At 37.6% G+C, this 21,055-nt stretch overlaps 2 protein-coding genes across 3 annotated transcripts; both read left to right on the top strand.

Moving 5' to 3' along the window:
- The first annotated feature begins 4,860 nt into the window (after positions 1–4,860).
- Positions 4,861–11,591, top strand: LOC141586263 (uncharacterized). 2 transcript variants are annotated; one of them, XM_074407438.1, is made up of 4 exons: positions 4,861–5,144; positions 10,667–10,772; positions 10,895–11,043; positions 11,148–11,591. In XM_074407438.1, exons 1-4 carry the CDS (start codon positions 5,004–5,006, stop codon positions 11,241–11,243), a joined length of 492 nt encoding a protein of 163 aa, XP_074263539.1. In that variant the 5' UTR covers positions 4,861–5,003; the 3' UTR covers positions 11,244–11,591. The 2 variants fall into 2 exon arrangements, with proteins under 2 accessions (XP_074263539.1, XP_074263538.1); XM_074407437.1 differs by lacking the exon at positions 4,861–5,144 and adding an exon at positions 8,712–9,211.
- Positions 11,592–13,474: 1,883 nt separating this feature from the next.
- On the top strand, positions 13,475–19,821 carry LOC141586262 (putative magnesium transporter NIPA4). The gene is made up of 9 exons (XM_074407436.1): positions 13,475–14,170; positions 15,864–15,920; positions 16,827–16,917; positions 17,007–17,167; positions 17,300–17,427; positions 17,509–17,646; positions 18,183–18,275; positions 18,582–18,687; positions 19,284–19,821. Exons 1-9 carry the CDS (start codon positions 14,011–14,013, stop codon positions 19,376–19,378), a joined length of 1,029 nt encoding a protein of 342 aa, XP_074263537.1. The 5' UTR covers positions 13,475–14,010; the 3' UTR covers positions 19,379–19,821.
- Positions 19,822–21,055: the final 1,234 nt, after the last annotated feature.

The raw sequence follows: 21,055 nt of genomic DNA, 5'->3' as shown, positions 1-21,055 counted from the left end.
TTTGGTTCCGGTTGACACCGATAGTTACGGTGCGCCCGGGTCAATTTCCACCTCTTCGATCTCGGCTCCTTCGACCATGCCGACGGTGGTATCCATGCGTTCGCCCTCCTGTTGCAAGGATGGGCTCTTCCCCTTCTCTGATTTCTTCGCCACTTTGAAGGATTGCATGTTGCACCCTCTGGCAGATACTTGGACATTGACTACCTCATCCTTCTCGTTCTTTGAGACGAGCTTATGCGCTTCCCCCGGTCCGAGACATACATCAATGTCGGGGCCGGATGGACATTGCGTCGGCCTCACTCGGAGTGACTCGGCCTATGAGGACGTTGTAGCGCGACGAACCGTCAATGACCACGAACTCGGACATAACGTTTTTGGCCGCACTTCCTCGCCGAACATCACCGGGCTGATTGACCCCCTGGGGTACCAGTAGGCCCCGAGAAAAGTCCGTACAATGGGTTGGTGCAAGGGCTCAAGTCTTCAACCTTCGACCGAGGCCGAGAAAGCATTCTCTGTACATAATGTTTGTGTAGGCGCCCGTGTCAATCGGACACCTCTTCACCAAGTGGTTGGCTATGTCCGGTGGACTACAAGTGGGTCGCCAGTGAGGAGCGATGACTCCCTCGTAGTCCCTCTTCCCAATGGTTATATTGGGGATGTTGGAAGCGGGGGTTCTTGTGTTGGGCACAAAGTTGATGGCCTCGATATAGTTCATTCAGTGCCGTTTGTGCCCATGAGCGGACCCACCGTTCTCGTTGCCCCCGATGACAACATGGATTACTCCTATCCGTTCAAAGACGATTTGCTATTTGACCCGCCAAGATTTTTTTTGCCTCCGCAACGTATTTGCCGAGGCTCCCCTTCCGGATCGGCTCTTCAATGGCATTTTTCGATGCGCGATCGTTAGTTAAGTGGCTGTGGTGGTGGTACTCACAAAGACTAGCTCGTGTCACCGTCACTCCTCGGCCTAGGGACCTTTCCCACTTCCTTCGACCCTCGTTTTGCTCGGGGCGGGGTGTGATCATTGTACCGCTTTTGGTAGTACCGTCCCGAACTCCCCGGCGTCCGCCGAGTTCATTTCTGGCAGACTTGTCCGACCGTGACCTATTATTGTCACGGCGTCTTTCATCCGGGTTGTCCTCCCGGTGGCTCTTCTTCTCTTAGTGCCCAGCCTCGCTGTGGCCTACCCAGGTCTTGTGATAGTCCTCTACCTTGATGGCTTGGTCGACCATCTTCCTAGCGGCGTCTAGGCCCAGGCCTCCGTACTTGATAAGCTCGTTTTTTAAGTCTCCCCTTGGGAGGCCTTTCATCGCCGCGAAGGCCGCCCACTGGGATTAATCTCTCCAATCTGCTGAACCTCAAGGCGTCGAATCTCTTCACGTAGCTTCGTAGAGACTCGCCCCCCTCTGTCGATAGTCGGAGATCCGATGTCTCCACGGCCCTCCTCTTATTGCAAGAGTATCTTGGGCTAAAAAGGCGTCCCTTAGGTCGGGCGTAATAAAGATATCGAGCCGTCGGGCAGCCCCTTGTATCAACTTTGAGCCATCCCATGCAAGGTCGTTGGGAAGACTCGGCACCAGACTTCATCGGGTTGTTCCCACACCGACATGTACGACTCAAAGGCCTCGGCATAGTCGATGGGGTCGCCATCCCCTTTGTATGTGAACGCCGGCAACTTTAGCTTGGTTGGCACGGTGGTTTCAAGGACATAGGCACTGAGGGGCTGTCTGACCACGTGTCGAACGACACGCGGCGATCGGCTCCTCGCATTCCTAGTCCGGCTCCTCTCCTCGTAGCGGGAAGGGCTTCTACTTCGACTCTGGTGAGTCGGGCTTCTTCTCCGACTCTGACGAGTCGGACTTCTTTCACTCCTCTGAGGCAGGCCTCGTCGGTCTTTGCGCGGCGACGCTGTCCTCCCGCGAGTACGGAAGGACTCGGTCTACCACTAGCACTCTGGGCTCCTCCGGCGTCTTGACAGGGTCAGCTTCCCCTAGTGCTCCGTTCAAGTTCCTCGGAGTCACATTTTGGGCCCTGGTCTTCTGGACGGGTTCCGCCGCTCTTGTTGGTGTGACAGTGTGAGCCGGCGTACCACCAATTAGGTCCAGGAGTAGCTTTAGTTTAGCCGCATCAACCACATGTCCCATGATGGTGACTTGGTCGATGGGCAGCGGCGTATCTTGTATTATTGGCATCCCGTATTCCGGTTGGATTACTCGGCCGGTGGAGGGCTGCGTAGCTCCAGAATTGTGGACGGTATCATCTTGGCAGAATTCGGTTTCGTCAGTTACGAACACCTCTTGTTGTTTCGACATCTTCTTAGCCTTTTGGGTGGGTTTTTGTGTGTTTCTTTTTTTTTTTTTTTTTGGGAATGAAGGTGACTAGCTTCTAGTATCTTTTCCCCACAGACGGCGCCAATTGTTCCGGGTGTAATTCCAGAGCAGTTATTTGTTACCACCCGTGCTTGTAGAATGACGTCTTTGCTTGAATCCTCCTTTCGGTCTCCTGAAACGATGAACAAACTGAGGGCTCGGCTTTGGCCGAGCGTACTCACTCCGACGCCCAAGTCAGTGAACTTAAAGAGATAAGTTACGTGTTACTTGGCTAAGTATGTATTGTAGAGAGATAAGGAAGATGTTACCAGATGAATAGTGATTCTTAGGTTAAATTGTGGATCCTTTCCTCAATGAGGGTTCAGGAGTATTTATAGACTTTCACCTTTTGTCACGTAGTGGCCAAGTGGCAAGTGGCTAGCGGTGGGAAAGACGTTCTACCCTCGGCCGATGGACCCATGGCAGGCCGGCCGAGGGGTCTCGGATATGAGTACGCGGATATGTGCCCCGGCTGACTGGTTGCCTAGCCGGGACCCATGTCACAGGCCGACAGGTTGCGTCGGCTAGGCTGTCTAAGTCGTTGACTTGCTGTGGATATCTTTGACCTTGCTCAATATGTTGACTCGGTCAGCGGGTGCAGAATATGCCCCATCACATAGTTCTTTCGATTTTTGTCGTATCTAGTAAAAAGATAGCAAGGAGATTTCTGAAGTGCATGAGTTAATTGCAAATCTACAAAACTAGTGTTTCTAAGACAATTGTACCAAAACTTACTCGAGCGCCTCAGTTGTATGATTGAGGCGAACGGTAGCATCAGTGCAATGTTGTGCAGGATTTCACATGGAAGCCTATCAAAATACCCTCCAACCATTCTCTCTTGCTTGGTCTTCGTGCATGCCCGACCAAATTTGGCTGATCATGATTTCAAACACAAGAGATATATTATACAGTGGCGTAGCCAGAACTTTCAAGTTAAATTTTTGAGACCTAATATACTTAGTATTAAACTCGGCAGACTTAACTCGACCCCACTCTATATACGGAGTAGTAGTTTCGCCTCTGAGTTTAGCTAACTGTATCAACTCATGATTTGGGTTCAAATCCGGATAGCATAAAAAAACAAAAGCGAGTATTTCTTGGTTATCCATGATGCAATTCATGTTATAACCAACAAAAATCAACACAAGTGAAACAGCTTCCTACTTAGTAATTTGTTATTTACTCCCTCCGTCTCATTCATATATATGTTTAGCTTTTATATATACTTTGCGAGAAGTAAACAGTTCATTAGGACGGAGGGAATACATCCAGATAATTATGTTTTAAATTATAAAGAAATACAAACTAAGTTAAGAAACTAAGTAGTGAATTAAAATTTAAGAAATTTATGTTTAATTGAATTTACCTGAATTTGGGGCATGATTTTCCCGTAGTTTCACCATGGAAGGCTGGAGGAGGTAATTCCTAAATTTACCGTCACCTTTAGAAAACATGCAGGCATATATATATATACCTGAATTTGGGCGTATTTACGATGAGACAAGGGTGGATGTTGGTTTTGTCGGAAAGATAGGTTTTATTGAGAAATTGCATGAATGATAAACATGAAAGACAATAACTATTTGTCTATTTATATTAGTATATAAGATCATAACTTTTTTTTTTTTAGAAATTAAGTTACTCTAACGTAATTAGGAAAGCTAATTTAATTAGAATTCGCAGGATTTCAAAAAGACAATTCCAATAGGTTTCGGGTCTTATTAGACCACAAATTTATGGCCTTAGATATGAACTTGTGTAAAACGAGTTTTGTTAGATGTTTTCTTTTGTCATTTTCTTAACCATATTTTTTATTTCTAGACTCGTTAAACATTTTTAGTGTAAATCGCCTTAGACTTTACATGTAACGAAAAAACTGCCAACTTTTTTAGTTCACAAATTCTTGTTTGTAACGGCATATATCCGTCATTCTTGAGTAACGGATACCATTTTTAGTACACCATGAATTAGGGTAAATAGGAGTATTTGTTCTAGGCCGACGAGAAATAATATCTACCTTTTATTTTGGGCCGACACTTAAATCGGACCAAGAAAAGAAAATAGAAAAAAAGGAACGAAAAACAGCAATAATTTTGTTAATTGTTTAGTGTTAGGGTAAGATTATTGGTAGTCTTGAGACAAGACTTTGGTAAGTCTTGAGACAAGATTCACTCAAGACTACCAATAATCTACCCTAGTCTTTACAAAGTCTTAACAAAGTCTTAAGTTGAGTCTTAGAAATTCAAGACTCAACTTAAGACTTGGTGTAAGTCTTGACCCCACCTTAAAGAAAAATTATCCAATGGGGCAACAACATGTGTTCTTTTTGTTAAAAAAATAGAGTGAAGTGAAAAAGTAGAGTCTGAAGTGAGTCTGACGGATAATATATAAAGTTTGAGGTTTGAGGTGAGTGTGAGATGAGTCTGAACAATAAAAAAATAATAAAAGTTAGTGAAAAGCTGATGTGGGAGGGTCTGACCGATTATCTCACCTTTAGTTGTATAATCGATTAATCATACTCATAAACTCAGCAATTATCTTCCGTAAAATCTTGAATAAATCTTCAAATCTCCAGAAAATTTCGAGGTTTTTCTGCACTGTGAATCGATTTAAGCTTAACCTAGAGCTACAACAATGGAGGAAATAAGATCAGCAATGGAGGAACAAATGAATCAAATGGCGAATTTAATTCAAGGATTTTCCGCTGAACTTCGATCTGGTTTCGCTCCTGCTTACGATAATTTCCTCGGTTTCTTTCACGCCATTGATTGGAAGGTTCGCCTTTTCTTCTTCAATTTTTTATTGAATTTAATCTGTTATTAATTAGATGAAGTAGTTGAGTAGCTCCGATTTTGTGTGCGATTGTTGTTATTGTTGCGATTGTTGATGTTGTTATCGCCGTCGTTATGGAATTCAACCTGTTATGAATGAGATTAAGGCGCCGATCTTTTGGATTGAAACTCTCTGAACTGAACTGTACTACATTTGATTGAACTGAGCAGTAAAAATGAACCGAACTGTACTGAATTGATTGAACTGAGGAGTAAAAATTAGGCTTTTTAAATATGTTGGTCTTTACTACAAAATTAAATTAAATTACATGCTAAACAAAACATACCAACTAATGACTTTTTTTTTGAAACTTTTAGTTGATATTTATCGAGTTATGCTAAAATAATTTCCTGACTACCCCCATTGTTATAAGTTTTCGCCTTTTCAGTTTTGGTTGATCGTTGTACGTGTTGAAAAGATCGTCTTCAGAAGCATCATCATCCAACTTCAAAGTCTCTAATTTTCTCCTGAGACAAATGTCCATGAAATCAGAATGATCATCCAACTTCAAAGTCTCGAATTTTCTCTTGAGACAAATGTCCATGAGATCAGAATGAGCATATATTTGCTGACCACTACTTCTTGTAGTTACCTTATTTCCCATTTGCATGACTCGAACAGGAGAAACTAAACTGCTGACATGAGGAGCTTTAAACCATACCATTTCCGCAGCCTTTTCACCTACATACTTGTCCAATCTAATTATTTCGATGACACTGAAATGTGTACGTCTTATGTCTAATCTAAAGACGTTGGTTGAATTTTCGATGAAGCCAAACAAACCGCCATTCTCTGACGTACCTATAATCCCGCTAGCATATTCACCCAACTGAGAGATTGAAAAATCGTACTTGTTTATCCATATGCCTTTTGTTTTGTCTTCCAATACCCACAGTCTGTTATTACGTACATATCCTACCGTGTCACCCATGCTTATAAGCCTATCTATTATACTTACACATCTACCATCATCAACAGGATCATGTGGAGGGCCAGAAAATTCATGAAATTTTTCGGAAACAAGATCAAATGAAACAAAACCGGACTTCGTTATCCAGAACAATTTCCCTTGACATTCTATGAATGAATCATATATAGACAGATCAGGGGGAACATTCTGTATTTCCCGCCAAACATTGGAACCAAGTGTGGTAATCGCAGCTACATTTCGTTTGAAACCCCTGGTTCTTGTCTCGTCTTTGCTTATTGATACCCCGATCTTAAGAATCTTATACTCTTTGGTGGACGGTGAATAACTAAAGAACCACCCATGTAAGTTGATGCATTCTTTAAATTTAGGAACATCAAGAACTTCTACTTCCTGTCCTATATGGGGATTGAAAATACGAAAGCTCTTCGATTTCCTTGAGAAGACACATATCAAACCTCCACTTGATTGAAAATGCCTTTCGGTTGAGTAATTAAAGATCTTAGAGGTAGTCAGATGATCTTCTGATTCTTCCACAGTATACATTTCATAATTCTTTCGATTGTTGTCGTATGAAGAAAAAAGATAGCAAGAAGATTTCTGAAGTGCATGAGTTAATTGCAAATCTACAAAACTAGTGTCTGTAAGACAATTGTACCAAAACTTATTTGAGCGCCTCAATTGTATGATTGAAGCGAACGGTAGCAGCAGTGCAATCTTGTGCAGGATTTCACATGGCAGCCTATCAAAACACCCTTCAACCATTCTCTCTTGCTTGGTCTTCGAGCATGCCCGACCAAATTTGGCTGATCAAGATTTCAAACACAAGATAAATTAGACAGTGGCGTAGCCAGAACTTTCAAGTTAAAATTTTGTTTTAAACTACTTAGTATATTAAACTCGGCAGTGTTTAGAAATTGTTTGCGAGGATTAAGCTGTTCATTGGGACTGAGGGAATACATCCACGTAATTATGTTTTAAATTATAAAGAATACAAACTAAGTTAAGAAACTAATAAGTAGTGAATTAAAAGTTAAGAAATTTATGTTTAATTGAATTTACCTGAATTTGGGGCATGATTTTCCCGAAGTTTCAACATGGAAGGCTAGCAGGTAATTCCTAAATATGGGGCGTATTTACTTACAATGAGACAAGGGTGGATGTTGGTTTTGTCGGAATGATATGTTTTATTGAGAAATTGTGTGAATGATAATGACATGAAAGATAACTATTTATATTACGTAGTATATAAGATCATAACTTTTTTTTTTTTAGAAATTAAGTTACTCTAAGGTAATTAGGAAAGCTAGTTTAATTAGAATTCGTAGGACTTTTAAAAGACAATTCCAATATAACTAGTAAACCTAGTTTAATTAGGATAAGATAATGTTTTAGCCGGAGGTTATATTTCCAATATATATACTCATGTAAAACTGTTTCGTACTTATATAGCAACCGTTTAAAGCACATAGCAAAACCCTCTTGCATTTACCGAAACATGTACTCCGTATTTTGTGTTCAATAAAACAGCTACTCTCCCTTGTGTCGGGCATATCCGTCACAAGCTTGCGACAAGTCAAGTACTAACTACTACCCATGTGGTGATGTGGGTAGATAAAACAAAACTGATTGCTATTCCCTATGCATTATGCTTTTGTCTTATCTATCCATATAAATACTCCTAGTATTTGACTTGTCACAACTCTCAAGGCTTGCGACGGATATGTCTAGACCCGGCAAAAGCAACCCGACCCGATTGACCCGACCAGAAAAAGCTAACCCGAGACCCGAAGTGACCCGAACTACATCACCCGAATTTGACCCGAAAACCCGTAATGACTCGACCCGACCCGAACATGGCCCGAGCTTTTCGTGACCCGAACTGGCCTGACCCGAAAATGACCCGACCCGAAACCACCAAACCCGAAAATGACCCGACAAAATATAACACTCTAATTGAACTGAAAAGACTTGAAATGATAATTTCTCTATTATTCATTGACCCGAAAATGACCCGACCCGCTTGACCCGGAGCTGACCCGACAACAAACCCGAAACAGATCCGAAACCCGAAATGACCCGTCCCGACCCGAGTTAACCCGAAATCAATGAGAAACCCAAACTGACCCGACCCATTGACCCGTTTTGCCAGGTCTAGATATGTCCGACACAAATGAGAATTTGTGTCAATAAAATTATAACTATGTTTATAGTAAATAGTAAACTTCTCATTATTTTCTTTTAATATTTCAACATTAATTAAACGGATTTTAAAAAATTATATAGAAAAAAGTAGAGAATTTAAAATTTCTGATTATTATACCGAAGAAAAAAAAAGGAAGAAGATCAACAAAGAGAAAATGAAGAAAAAAGCAAAGAAAAAACACGAATAGAAATAGCTGAAGCCTGGGATACCATTCCATTTGCTCATATTTACGTAACAAAAAAAAGGATGATTTTACAATAAATTTTAGAAAGCCACTCGTATAAAGCGGTTTTACACAAAAATTAATGTAAAACCGGTAATTAATAGGCTTAAAATTTTGAAAAGTAACTATATATGCACAAAATCTTTAATTTATTGATTTTTTATGTATAACGATTTCACATAAAAATTGTTATACACCAAACATTAGAGTAATTAGAACTTATTAGAAGTTAGAAGTATTTATTCTATACTCTAATATAATTCAGGACAACGAGAATATCTACATTTTTTTGTGAGCCGATACTTAAATCGAACCAAGAAAAGAAAACAGAAAAAGAATAACGAAAAAAAGCAATGACTTGGTTAATTGTTTAGTGCTAGTTGTTGTATAATCAGACTCATAAACTCCGGAATTATCTTCCGTAAAATCTTGAATAAATCTTCAAATCTCCAGAAAATTTCGAGGTTTCTCTGCATTGTGAAGCGATTTAAGCTTAACCTAGATCTACAACAATGGAGGAAATAAGATCAGCAATGGAAGAACACATGAATCAAATGGCGGATTTAATTCAAGGATTTTCCGCTGAACTTCGATCTGGTTTCACACCTGCTTATGATAATTTCCTCGGTTTCTTTCACGCCATTGATTGGAAGGTTCGCCTTTTCTTCTTCAATTTTTTATTGAATTTAATCTGTTATAAATTAGATGAAGTAGTGTGCGATTGTTGTTATTGTTGCGATTGTTGATGTTGTTATCGCCCGTCATTATCGAATTCAATCTGTTATGAATGAGATTAAGGCGCCGATCTTTTGGATTGATACTCTATGAACTGAATTGTACTGAATTGATTGAGCTGAAGAGTAAAAATGAACTGAACTGAACTGTATGGAACTATCGGACCTTAGCTAAGCTAAACTGAACTGATTAGATATGAAATGAAACTAAGTCCAAAGGGGATCTAAGTAGTTGAGTATCTCAATTTCGTGTGCGATTGTTATTGATGTTATTTGAGTTTTTAAGTGGTTTTAGTTTCAAGGTGAGGTGAATTACACGAGTTTTGCCGGAATTTGTATTGATGTTGAGATGTTAGTTTGCAATGATGGAGTGTATCTGATGTAATTAATCGACGAATGATGTTTATCAGCAAATTGGAAATTTACATGAAAGTAATATAAGGATTCAAGGTGAAGTAAAGTCAAAAACTTATTACAATTTGTGATATTTATCAGCACAATCAAGTGTAAATATTAAGGTGAATTTTTTTAGAAGTGTTCAAACTCGTGGATAATGAAACCCGAGTGTGGTTTCCTTCGAGGGATCATTGGAGAACGGACAAAGGGAGGCCTTTTTAAAGTGTTGAAACTTGATGATTGGAGAACGGACAAAGGGAGGCCTTTTTAAAGTGTTGAAACTTGCGGTGACATTCTTAAGACCATGTTTGAGCATACTATCTAAAAATGAGATACTCAACTACTTAGATCCTCTTTGGATCTAGTTTAAGTTCATATCTATTCAAGAGCTGTAACCTAGTGCACTTTTGGTAGGAATGAGTCCCATTAACGGATACCAAATTCAAACAATTTAGAACAAATAAAGTAAAATTAAGGGAAGGAGCATTCACAAGGAAGTGAGGACAGTTATTTATATTTAACGGTGTTTCCATGGACAGTGGTCTGGTCATCCGTCATTTCCTCTATTGCTGAAGATCTCCTTGCATCGTATCGAGAATTACATCTAACCATCCCTCACTCCTGTTTTCCGCATCGTGTCCCTTATTTCTAACATCTCAACATACAACTCATTCCTACCAAAAGAACACTAGGTTACAGCTCTTGTATTTCTGTGACCACTTGCAGTTCTCACTTGTTTGACAATATTTTCCTATTAAATTCCTATTGTTTTTTTGTCCGCATATCGTTTGACCGAGGTTGCAGATTTGTTATCCCCTTTCTCTAGGAAGGAGACCTGTTTAGTGCTTATGGGAATTTATGGCATTCTTTCATGTCTTTCTGTGGTTAAACATATATCTCCTGCGATTTCTTCTAAAACTCCTTCAATGCCTCAGTCCTATTAGTTGCTGCTAAAGTTTCCGATCTTCTCATCTGCAGGAGCCTTGGTTAATTGGCCTGTTGGGATTCCATGTTCTCTTTTTGCTGACAGCTATCCTTTCTAGAAGACATGTAAACTTTCAGATGTGTTTATTCCTTCTTGCATGTGGGTTCCCTTCTATCTTATTTAATTTTCTTTCCCGAAATTCAGTATTGTGAAAATTTGTATGACAATCACCATTCTTCATAAAAAGTCTGCTATACGAGTAATACCCCATTATGTTGCAGTGTCAGGTGTATATCTCGCTGAAAGAATCAACCGGTTTCTGGGTAACAACTGGGAAAGCTTTGCAACTCAGAATTATTTTGATCCACTCGGACTTTTCTTCTCTGTGTTATGGTCTGGTCCACTTCTCATTATTGCAATGCTGATCTTGGTTAGTGTTGATACGATTTTAGTTTCTTTCTTGATTCAACATTCATATATTTTGATGATAAAAACATTCACATAATAATACCGTTTCTTCTTCTACTACTACAGGTCAACTCGCTCTTCTCCTTGTGTCATTTGATTGTTCGTTGGAAAAGGGCTGAGCTCAGGCATCGTGCACGGCTATCTGACAAGAAGACGGAATGAGTTTACACCATTAAATCAATTAAAGACTCTTTAAAGTGCCGATGCCCATTTCAAGATACATGGTATGTACCAAGAGGTCTTTATATTTGGAAGCTCTGTTCAGTTCAGCAACATTTTGTTTTTCGCAAGAAGGCAAATTAGATCAAATACGGAGTAGCTGATTAGGGGCATTCTTACGATTCCTCTTCTACCTGTAGTTTGTTAGCCAAATGGGGAATCCATACGCGTCTTTGTTATGCACTATTGTATACATTTCTCTTTTGTAGTGACAATTGATAGTTGGGAGTCGAGACTTGATGCGGAGTTCTTAACAATGTTCATTGCTCCTAGTTTGAATGAGTTCTTAAACACCCTTGATCTTTGTGACAAGCATGACTACCAGTGCTCGGCGGGATCATCTAGATAGCATTCCTCTATAGTGAAGTGATTGGACCTTTTATATGCACCAGCCACCAAGTCAAGTTAACTTGGGAGTTAGCCGCTTAAAAGTCCGAAATAGGTGAGTTTACTGAAGTTCATGGGATACTTCATGCTAAATAGTCCTAGAGGTGGCCACGGGTCAGTTTCGGACCATGTTCACCCAAGCTCTAACCCTGAGCCGGTCGTGGCAAGGCGGGTAGTCTGGGCTATCTCACGAGTCACACACTCATACCTAACTTTGAACTGCCAAATGTTCATTGGAAGCCATTAAGGTCATTGCTGATAATTTCAATCGGCTTTAACGTCATATTATTATAGTGTAATTGCCTAGCGATCTTTTCAATCTACGATGTCGAGTATGTAAAATTAAATAAATTGACATAAACATGATCAACGTTCACGTCTTAAGATGATTCCGATAATGTCATGTGAATATGTGATTCTTTCACGAATACACGTGAGACATAAAAAGTTCTGACACGCTTAAAATTTTATTAGTATATATTTTAAAATAAAATAAAATACTTTTATGCAAATTATTTTTAAGATCATTTGAAAATTTGCTCTATTATTGATTATCAGTTTATCAAATATTCACACTTCGCATGTGTTTGACCTAACTTGTAAAAGTTTTTGAAATTTAAAACATTTTTTGGCCACACATTTTTGCCTATAAAAATAGAATCAACAATTTGATGCTTCTAATTTGAAAAACACTTTTAGAAAATTAAGTTTAAAAAACAAAAACTCATTTTTGAGAAGTGAAGCCAAAATGGGTATGTCATATTCCTATTTAAGTTGTCCAAACATTAGTATAAAATTGTTTTACATAAATACACGACTTTTTGTCATGGTCAATAGTTTACGCTTTTTCTTTTCCAGGTGTTTCAGTCAATAGTTTATGTTTCTGTTTTGGAATGTTATAACCTTTACTTATCTTTTAATAATAATATTAAAAACAATACCCTTTTCTGATCTTTGTGTATAAAACATATGTAAACATCCTCTATTTAGTAAATGAATAGGTGTATTCTCAATTACTCTAAACTATAATCTGTTAATTAAAATATAAATAAAATTTATATAAAACTATTAATTACTAAATGTTTTATTAATTAATACTATTATTTGAAAATGATTTAAATCGCTATTATTTCTTTCGTGACAAAAAAATTAAGAGAAAATAAAAATTGAAATCATTAGTTTTGTGGTACAGAAAATATTTTGTTTAAAATATATTTCAGCACTTTACTCAATTCTCTTGATTAATTGTCAATTACAATTTGTTTCTCAAAACAAAATACTGACGAGAAATATGAACAATTAATGAAATATCACTATTACATAATAAATTTATTAAAAATAAAACTCTATATATTGTGCATTTATTGCACATGAACTAAACTAGTTTTTCATTAACACTACTGGGCTCGCTGGGAATGAGAGTAATTATTAAGAGAGTAATAGAGCTAAAATGAACTAAAAATGGAGGGAAGAGATGAGAATGAGAGATATAAATGGATAGAAATGGGAAAATATAGTGTAATAGTTCCTCCATTAGGGGGAGTAATTGTTACCTACCTCCCCCTCAAGTAATTATTACTCAATGGAGAAACTATTACACTATATTTCCCCATTTCTATCCATTTCTATCTCTCATCCTCATCCCTTCCCTCCATTTTTTAGTTCATTTTAGCTCTATTACTCCCTTAATAATTACTTCCCTTCCAAGCGAGTAATATTATGATATTGTGTAAACCGTTTTTCTAATCAAATCTGCAAAACAAAAACTATGATTCCACTGAAAATTTAAGTTTTACCTTTTTAGGAATTAAAATTAAAAAAATAAAAGTCAGATTAAAAAAGCAAAGTGGACTTTGAAACAATTGATGTCGAAATCACACTGAATTACTGAACCTTGAATCTTGATCCCGAAATGTCATAATCTCATACACAATAATCGACACCCAAAAAAACCCTTTTTCCCTCTTTTCTCTTCTGCAACTGTAAATAATTTTACTCAATACTTTCATTTCTATTTATCTTATTAATCTACCTCTGATTTCTCTCTGCAATTCTTCTCTCATCTGTCGGTGTTCTTGTCATTTAGATCTCAATCTTTTACCCCAAAGATTCTACCTTTTTACCATTTTCAATCCAAATTCTTGAATTTCAACTAATTATTAACAGTTTGAATCGAAAAATGTGGGTTACTGAAGAACCCACTTTGTGAAATTGCAGTAAAAATGGTGGAAATGGGTTGGAAATACAAGTTTTTACTACCCAGTTAAAAAAAAGTTTTGATCTTTGGTTTAAATTTGGTAAAAAGTAACAATATTGTTGAGATATGCAAGATTCAGGGGTAAATCCGGGTTTTTACCATGGAATGTCATCTGATAATATAAAGGGTTTGGTATTGGCATTGTCTTCTAGTTTTTTCATTGGGGCAAGTTTCATTGTCAAGAAAAAAGGGCTTAAGAAGGCTGGTTCTACTGGTTATAGAGCAGGTATATATTGCTTTATGTTTTATGCATGTCATTAGGTATATATTGCTTTATGTAAGCGAGGATCGGATGTATGCAGCCTTACCCTTGTGCTAGCAACACAAAGAGACTGTTTCGGAATGACAATTTGAGATAAGTTACATTTAGCTAAGTTGAAGATTGATATTGTGTCCCAATTCATGTGGTTTGGATTGTACATTGGAGCTAAGTTACATTGAGCTGTCTGTGTTTGTTAACTTATTTTTGTGGGATTTAGTTATTCATTAGGGTTTGAAGTGTGATTTTGCTTGTAAAGCCTGCCCTTCTCTGTACTTTCCATTATTTTGTACTACCTCGGATTCTTTGAAAATGCTCCATTTGTATTTTGCTTAAGGATTAAGGTTGTGGGTCTTACCAACAAAAACATGCTCAATTGGTTTCATCTTGTGTCATTCAGAAACAACCTTTTTTGTTAGCAACATTTGAGTAAGGTTGTGTACATCCGACCCCTCCACCATGCAATTTGCGGGAGCCCTTGAGGCGTTGGGGTATGTTGTTGTTGTGTATATATTGGTTTCATGGTTAAATATACGGAGTATATAGTAAGATGCTAAGATCATAGGATGGGTGAGTATCTTGTAAAAGAATGTCACTTTGGGTTTCATGGTGAAATATATGATATTAAGATTTTGCTTTTCTCTTTAGAAGTCTGGTATGTAGGTTGGTAAGTAGAAGGAGTTACTTGGAAAAACTGGAACAAGAGGAGTTAAGGGTAAAAACTAAAAACTGGGGGTTAGAGTCAAGAACTCAAGATTATCAGTGTTCTGCCTTTTGCCCGGCGATTAGATCACCGAGTTCAATGAAAGCCTTCCTTTTGATTCACTATGGGCTTTTTTCACGTAGGAGGCGCCATACAAAAGAAATCAAATGACTCATAGAACCTCTACAGTTATTATCTGTGATGCTGGCTCTTTCTACGAGTAAAATCTATTCTGTGACTGACTGTACGGGGTACAGTACATTGTGCAATATGTGGTGTTGTTGGAACTCCATTTTTAGATATTGTTGCTTGATTGTATTTCTTGAGGTCGATGTTGCAGATAAGTTCCTGTCCCTGTGCCATGTTATGGCTTTTAGCCTTTTCTTGTTGCCTACTATGCTTTGTCATGTACCTAATTAGGTGTTAATCCTTAGTGCCTATGGACACTGTCGTCCATGATTGTCTGCTTGATTGGAGGATGATATTAAATTGATGTTATTGAGTGGATGGGAATAATACAAGTTGACTGGATGCCATTAAGGTAGAGCTGTAGAGATGGAAACTTAATGCTGAGTTACAGTTTGATTAATTTACTTACTCCTTGGTTACTTGGGTGAACCATTCATTATACCCCAAAGACTTGCTAGAGTTTATGTTTGATTGTAATTACAATTCCATGTTTCTCCGAATATGATCAAATCGTAAAACTAGCCATTATTTTCCTTTGGGATCTTATCCATACAGATGAACCTTTACCCAAACTGAGGTGCTTTTTCTGAATGTTCGAAATTCAACTTGAGTTTGTTTAAAAAAGACACCACTATACCAGTTTTTTTTTCTTTGTTTTTTTTGGTTTTAAGCAATAAGCAGTCTTTTATGTTTTTAACATGCTACTTTCACATATGCTTTCTACATTTACATATGTCCTGATTCCTGATATCCTAATCATGGTTGCAGGTTCCGGAGGCTACTCCTATTTGTACGAACCACTATGGTGGATTGGCATGATAACGAGTGAGTAAACCTACTCTCCTTAGTGGTTGCGTACGTACATGTTCCAAGTATAGGTTGCTGGATACACCTGTCTATTGTAGGTGTATTGCAATTAAGCTCCCACAACTTGATGGATACTTTGTCATAGCTTTCCCTTCTCCCAGCATCTACTTGTCCAGTAACTTGGTGTAGATACTGAAGATACAGAAAATTAAACACGACTAAGACCTTGAAATAAATGTTACCTTGTTGATGTTCCCTGTTTGTCTGATTTCTGCTTGTTTTATTTCAATTGCTGTGAGTAGTCTGATTGCGCTTGTTTTATTTCAATTGCTGCCCATTTATTTTGTTTTACTCATCCTCTTCAGAACTAAATGATCATGTTTTTATTTTGTGGATCCCAAAATTTTCACTTTCTATACTTGGTAAGTTGAAAGTTAAAAACTGTAACATTCTCATATTACCCTCAAACAACACAAGTAATGAAAGGTGTCAAAGGATGATAACATTTATATAGTCGAAGGACATTCAGGTTCTTTCCTTGTATTCTTGAGATCAGCAATATCGAAAAGTGATCAATCTTATAATAAACCTGGTTTAGTACAAGTTACAAGCTAATACAAGTTAACTTATTGTAACTGATGACTGTATGTAATGATGGTAAAAGAAAGAGTCTGGTAATGATATAGAGGAAAGAGCGTCCTTGTAATTTTCTTGATTGGGCTAGCCCTAAAAGGGATTCTTCCCTTACCACACCATTTCCTGCTTTATTTTTCTCATTCCCTTTGCTGTATTCCAATATTCTGTTATGCATTTTAATGGCAGTCCATTTAGCAACATGTGTGTTTTTCATTCTAATTTGGTAGAATTTAACTAGGAATTTGCTCTACTATTCGAAAGGCCTAATATCAATGAATTTCTCTGCAGTGTTTGTTGGCGAAATCGCCAATTTCGCTGCTTACGCCTTTGCACCAGCTATTTTGGTAACGCCTCTTGGTGCAGTTAGTATCATCGTTAGGCAAGTAGTGTGAATTTAGTGTTCTGCTTGGTTCATTTGGAGTTATTATTGTTTTCAGTCAATTAAAGTGTTGGTTGTATTTATTTCAGTGCGACCCTTGCTCATGTAATTCTGAGAGAAAGGCTGCATATTTTTGGGATTCTTGGCTGTATATTGTGTGTCGTGGGCTCAATAACAATTGTTCTACATGCACCTCAAGAACGGCAAATTGAATCGGTTGCAGAAGTATGGGATCTTGCCACGGAACCAGGTTTATTTTCCTGTATCTTGTGCTGTTGATCATAAATTATGATGCTAATATGAGCTTGGGCGAATTCACGTGAAAGCCTTCTAGATTTTATTTAGTGCATGATGAAAGTATTGTGTTTTTGGCACTTGGCAGGGTTTCTCCTTTATGCAGTTTTGGTGCTGATATTAGCTTCTATTCTCATTGTACATTTTGCTCCAAACTATGGGCAGACGCATGTGATGGTTTACATTGGAATTTGCTCGCTTGTGGGATCTTTGTCGGTATGTAGGCCGCATACTTCAATATTTGGAATTATTCACCATTTATGTTTTGTAATAGATCTTCATATATTGGCGCAACAGGTGATGGGTGTTAAAGCGCTTGGAATTGCTTTGAAGCTCACATTCTCTGGTATGAACCAGTTGGCATACCCTCAAACATGGGGATTTGCAATATTTGTGGTGTCTTGTATTCTAACACAAATAAATTATCTAAACAAGGTAAGCTGTCTATCTTCGATCAAGCATGCATCAGTAATATTAAATATGGATCTCCACCATCTTTCTTAACTGAACTTACTTGGTTGGGTGCTTATATCTTGCGGGCTCACTTGGATTGAGGGTAGTAATTGTTGATATTCTTGGTGTTAGCTGTCATACAAAAAATCTAAAATAAGGGAAGGGACGGTAGTACGTGAAAAATGAAGGGGCGGTGAAATGAGGATGTGCGAGGTCGAGAGCGAAGTCCGGGAACTATTACTCCCATATGGGTAATGCGTAACCCTGGCAATGCCCTAGGGGGCAGGTAGGTAAGGATGTCCGCCATGTCCTTTATGGGGTAGCTATTAGGCTAATGTTACATAAATCAAAAGCCTAACTACTTAACTGGATCTCTTCACTCCATTTCAATGAATTAGACGTGGAGGAAAAAGTTGAATGGGGATATTCATTTGAAAGAGGGAGTATATTGCTTTTATCTATCATTTGACCCGGATTTTGGGATCTAAGAAGTTTATGCTTTTATCTTCCATGTGTAGGCTCTGGATACTTTCAACACAGCTGTGGTATCACCAATATACTACGTGATGTTTACATCGTTTACCATCGTGGCTAGTGTAATTATGTTTAAGGTAATATATTCACTTGCTTGTAGGTAATGCTTTGGAACAATGTTTGAGTGGTATTCTGTTAGATATCAACTACAAGAACAATGTCTTGAGCCTTAGTCGCATAATAACTTAGGGTCTGCTAAGTGCAATCATGAATATCATCTGAAACCCGTCTATGAGCAGTAAAATAATTTACCACAAAAAGTTTAGAAAAAACAATAAAACATTGTGAACTCTTCAACATATTGTCAAAAATTGTCCGGTATTTAGGAAGCTTAAGTTTTTGGACTGTTTTTTTGACAAAGCAGGATCTTTTTGGTTGTGCAGGACTGGGCTGGACAAAACGGAAGCCAGATTGTTACGGAAATGTGCGGATTTGTAACCATCTTGGCTGGGACATTTCTTCTTCATAAAACAAAGGACTTGAGTGAAAGTATACCTCTGTTCTCTCACATGTTTTCCACTTTCGATAAATCGTTTATTTGAATTTTGTAGTCTGTGTTCTTTACTGATGCTTCCAATCCCGATGGAGCCTAAGAGTCACTATACTTGGTTCTGTTTTATGATGGAACAAAGCAAGATGGCTCAATAAACTGGATGCACTTCTTTTGATTCTATAGTCGTAGTCATTCTCGAAACTTTATACAATGTTCGTTATGGGTCATCTAGATTCAACCCTGTAAAATGTGCCATTTGCAGCACCCCTGAAGGCACTAGAGTATGACAAACTGTTATTTCAGACGGGCCTTTTTCATCTGAAATTAAGACGGAGAAAATGTCTTCATTTTGTAATTGAAAAGTGACCATTTCATGACAAAATGTTGCAGCTAAAGTTACAACTAAAATTGTTCATGACATTTTATTGTAAACGGGTTACATTTTCTCCGTCTTAATTTCAGACCGAAAAAGCCCGTCTTAAGAAAGACTTGCTGAGTATATCAAAAAATGGTCACTTTTTATCAAAAAATGGTCACAAATTGTTATTACTGTTGTTGATGTTTTCTCTTCTAATCCTTTTTTATTCTTCAGGCTCGTCAATCGCACTGTCATCACGAAGCTCCAAGCACCTAAACTCCGATGTTTTTGATCCCGAGAGTGTACCTCTCAAAAGCCAAGAAAATTAGGAAGGACATCATAAGACTTCATGCTTGATTCTCAAATCTCAAGGTATAATTTTTAAGGGTTGGCACATTGTCTTCAAATCGAAACAGAACCATCTTTAGGATTCATGCTGATACGAGCTGCTCGTTTGATGCGCACACCAACCGTCCTGATGACATTATGTCTATACAATGTGGTTGATCTTCAAATTAAACCACTTGTAAAAAAAAACCTCTTCATGATTTTAAGAGGTTTTTATAGAGATGTTAAATGCTGTGTAGATATTTATTTGATTAAGATTGCTCATGTTCTGTTTACACTCGAGGTCGTTTCGAAATCTTGTGTAAAGATGCATGTGCATCAGATCATGATATTCATTCTTCTTAATCAGCTCATTAGTCAAACTCTTGGAACACAAAAGGAGAAGCATTATCCTGAAAATCTCAAATTTCCAATTTTTATTTTATTTTCGGGTGTCTGATATGGTAGTATAATCAAGGGAAGCGGGATTCAAACTTGCGACCTATAATGTTCATGGTTGAACTCATTTATACGGAAGTTTGGTCCGAGCAGGACGCGTCTGTGTGCTTACTACATAACCTGGTTTTAAACCTTGAGTGATTAATTTCTGATTATAGACAGAAGGGGAATATATTATCTAGTATCCTAATGATATTATTTCAATTCCTTTTCGATAATTATCTTTAAATAGTAAAGAATATATACTACCATACATACAATTTAAAAGGGTACGAGTCGAGTGTATTTTATATAACACATTTCTTCAAACAATACTCTTTTAAGCTAAAATTCCATGGAAAAAGAAAATGACAATCTTAGTCCAAGAAATAGTTGTTCACTTTCAGAAGAGAGTTGTTTGTTGAAGAGATCAACAATGGCGAAACTTGCGCAAGAGGAGAAGATGGATAGATTATGGGAGGAGTTAAACATCTGCGAAAAACATCGCGAAAGTAGTTCAAAGATGATAAATTTGCAAGGCTGCTCAAAGAGAAGTGATGATCAAATGGTGGAATCTAAATGTTTGTCTACAAATGTAAAAGATGTTGAAAAAATACTAAAGAGCAACAAGAAAACCAGTTTGGTAGTGTTTATGAAGGTTCTTAAAAAGTTCTTTGATCTTCAACAATTTGCAAAGAAAAAGTCTAGGTGATTAATCATAAATCATGTTTATGTTTTTTGTAATCTGCGACTAAAATTACCTTTTTTATGTATAGACAAATATTTTCACAATACATTTACTGAAATAAATCGTATAGTTTGACGTATTCTATAGATCTTTTAACGTTACTATCGTGATAATTATCGTTATTCTAGGCTTTTTAGGCTTTAGCGTCTTTAAAAACACTTTGTTTAAGTCGGGAACTTTAGTGATTCATGGATAAATAGCTTCGTAATTGCAAGATTACATTAGGGAATTTACTAATGGATAAATTTAATTTGCTTGCACAATTGTAAGAGACGTTATTGACGATTCAATAAGCAAAAGTAATTTGAGCTAACATATCTATATCTATATCTATCTATATAATATAATAAAACACAAACCATAAACATGTTTTTTCCCGCCTAAACACTCACTCTCATACTAAATATCCCTTTGTTAACAAAATGGCCCAATATAATCTTTTATTTGATTTAAACTAATTTAATTACACGACTAATACGGACTATTACTATAA

The sequence above is a fragment of the Silene latifolia genome, chromosome 6 (assembly GCF_048544455.1).
Source record: "Silene latifolia isolate original U9 population chromosome 6, ASM4854445v1, whole genome shotgun sequence".
NCBI lineage: Eukaryota > Viridiplantae > Streptophyta > Magnoliopsida > Caryophyllales > Caryophyllaceae > Silene > Silene latifolia.
The sequence above is the reverse complement of the archived record's forward strand: the minus strand, read 5'-3'. Positions and strand labels throughout refer to the sequence as shown.

What these genes read in the sequence shown, in the direction of transcription:
- LOC141586263 (XM_074407438.1), top strand. Translation starts at nt 5,004, where the DNA reads ATGGAGGAAATAAGATCAGCAATGGAGGAACAAATGAATCAAATGGCG. An exon ending in TTCACGCCATTGATTGGAAG is followed by an intron (nt 5,145 to 10,666) that starts GTTCGCCTTTTC and finishes TCTCATCTGCAG; the next exon opens with GAGCCTTGGTTAATTGGCCT. An exon ending in TTATTGCAATGCTGATCTTG is followed by an intron (nt 11,044 to 11,147) that starts GTTAGTGTTGAT and finishes CTACTACTACAG; the next exon opens with GTCAACTCGCTCTTCTCCTT.
- LOC141586262 (XM_074407436.1), top strand. Translation starts at nt 14,011, where the DNA reads ATGCAAGATTCAGGGGTAAATCCGGGTTTTTACCATGGAATGTCATCT. An exon ending in CTAGTGTAATTATGTTTAAG is followed by an intron (nt 18,276 to 18,581) that starts GTAATATATTCA and finishes TTGGTTGTGCAG; the next exon opens with GACTGGGCTGGACAAAACGG. An exon ending in AACAAAGGACTTGAGTGAAA is followed by an intron (nt 18,688 to 19,283) that starts GTATACCTCTGT and finishes TTTATTCTTCAG; the next exon opens with GCTCGTCAATCGCACTGTCA.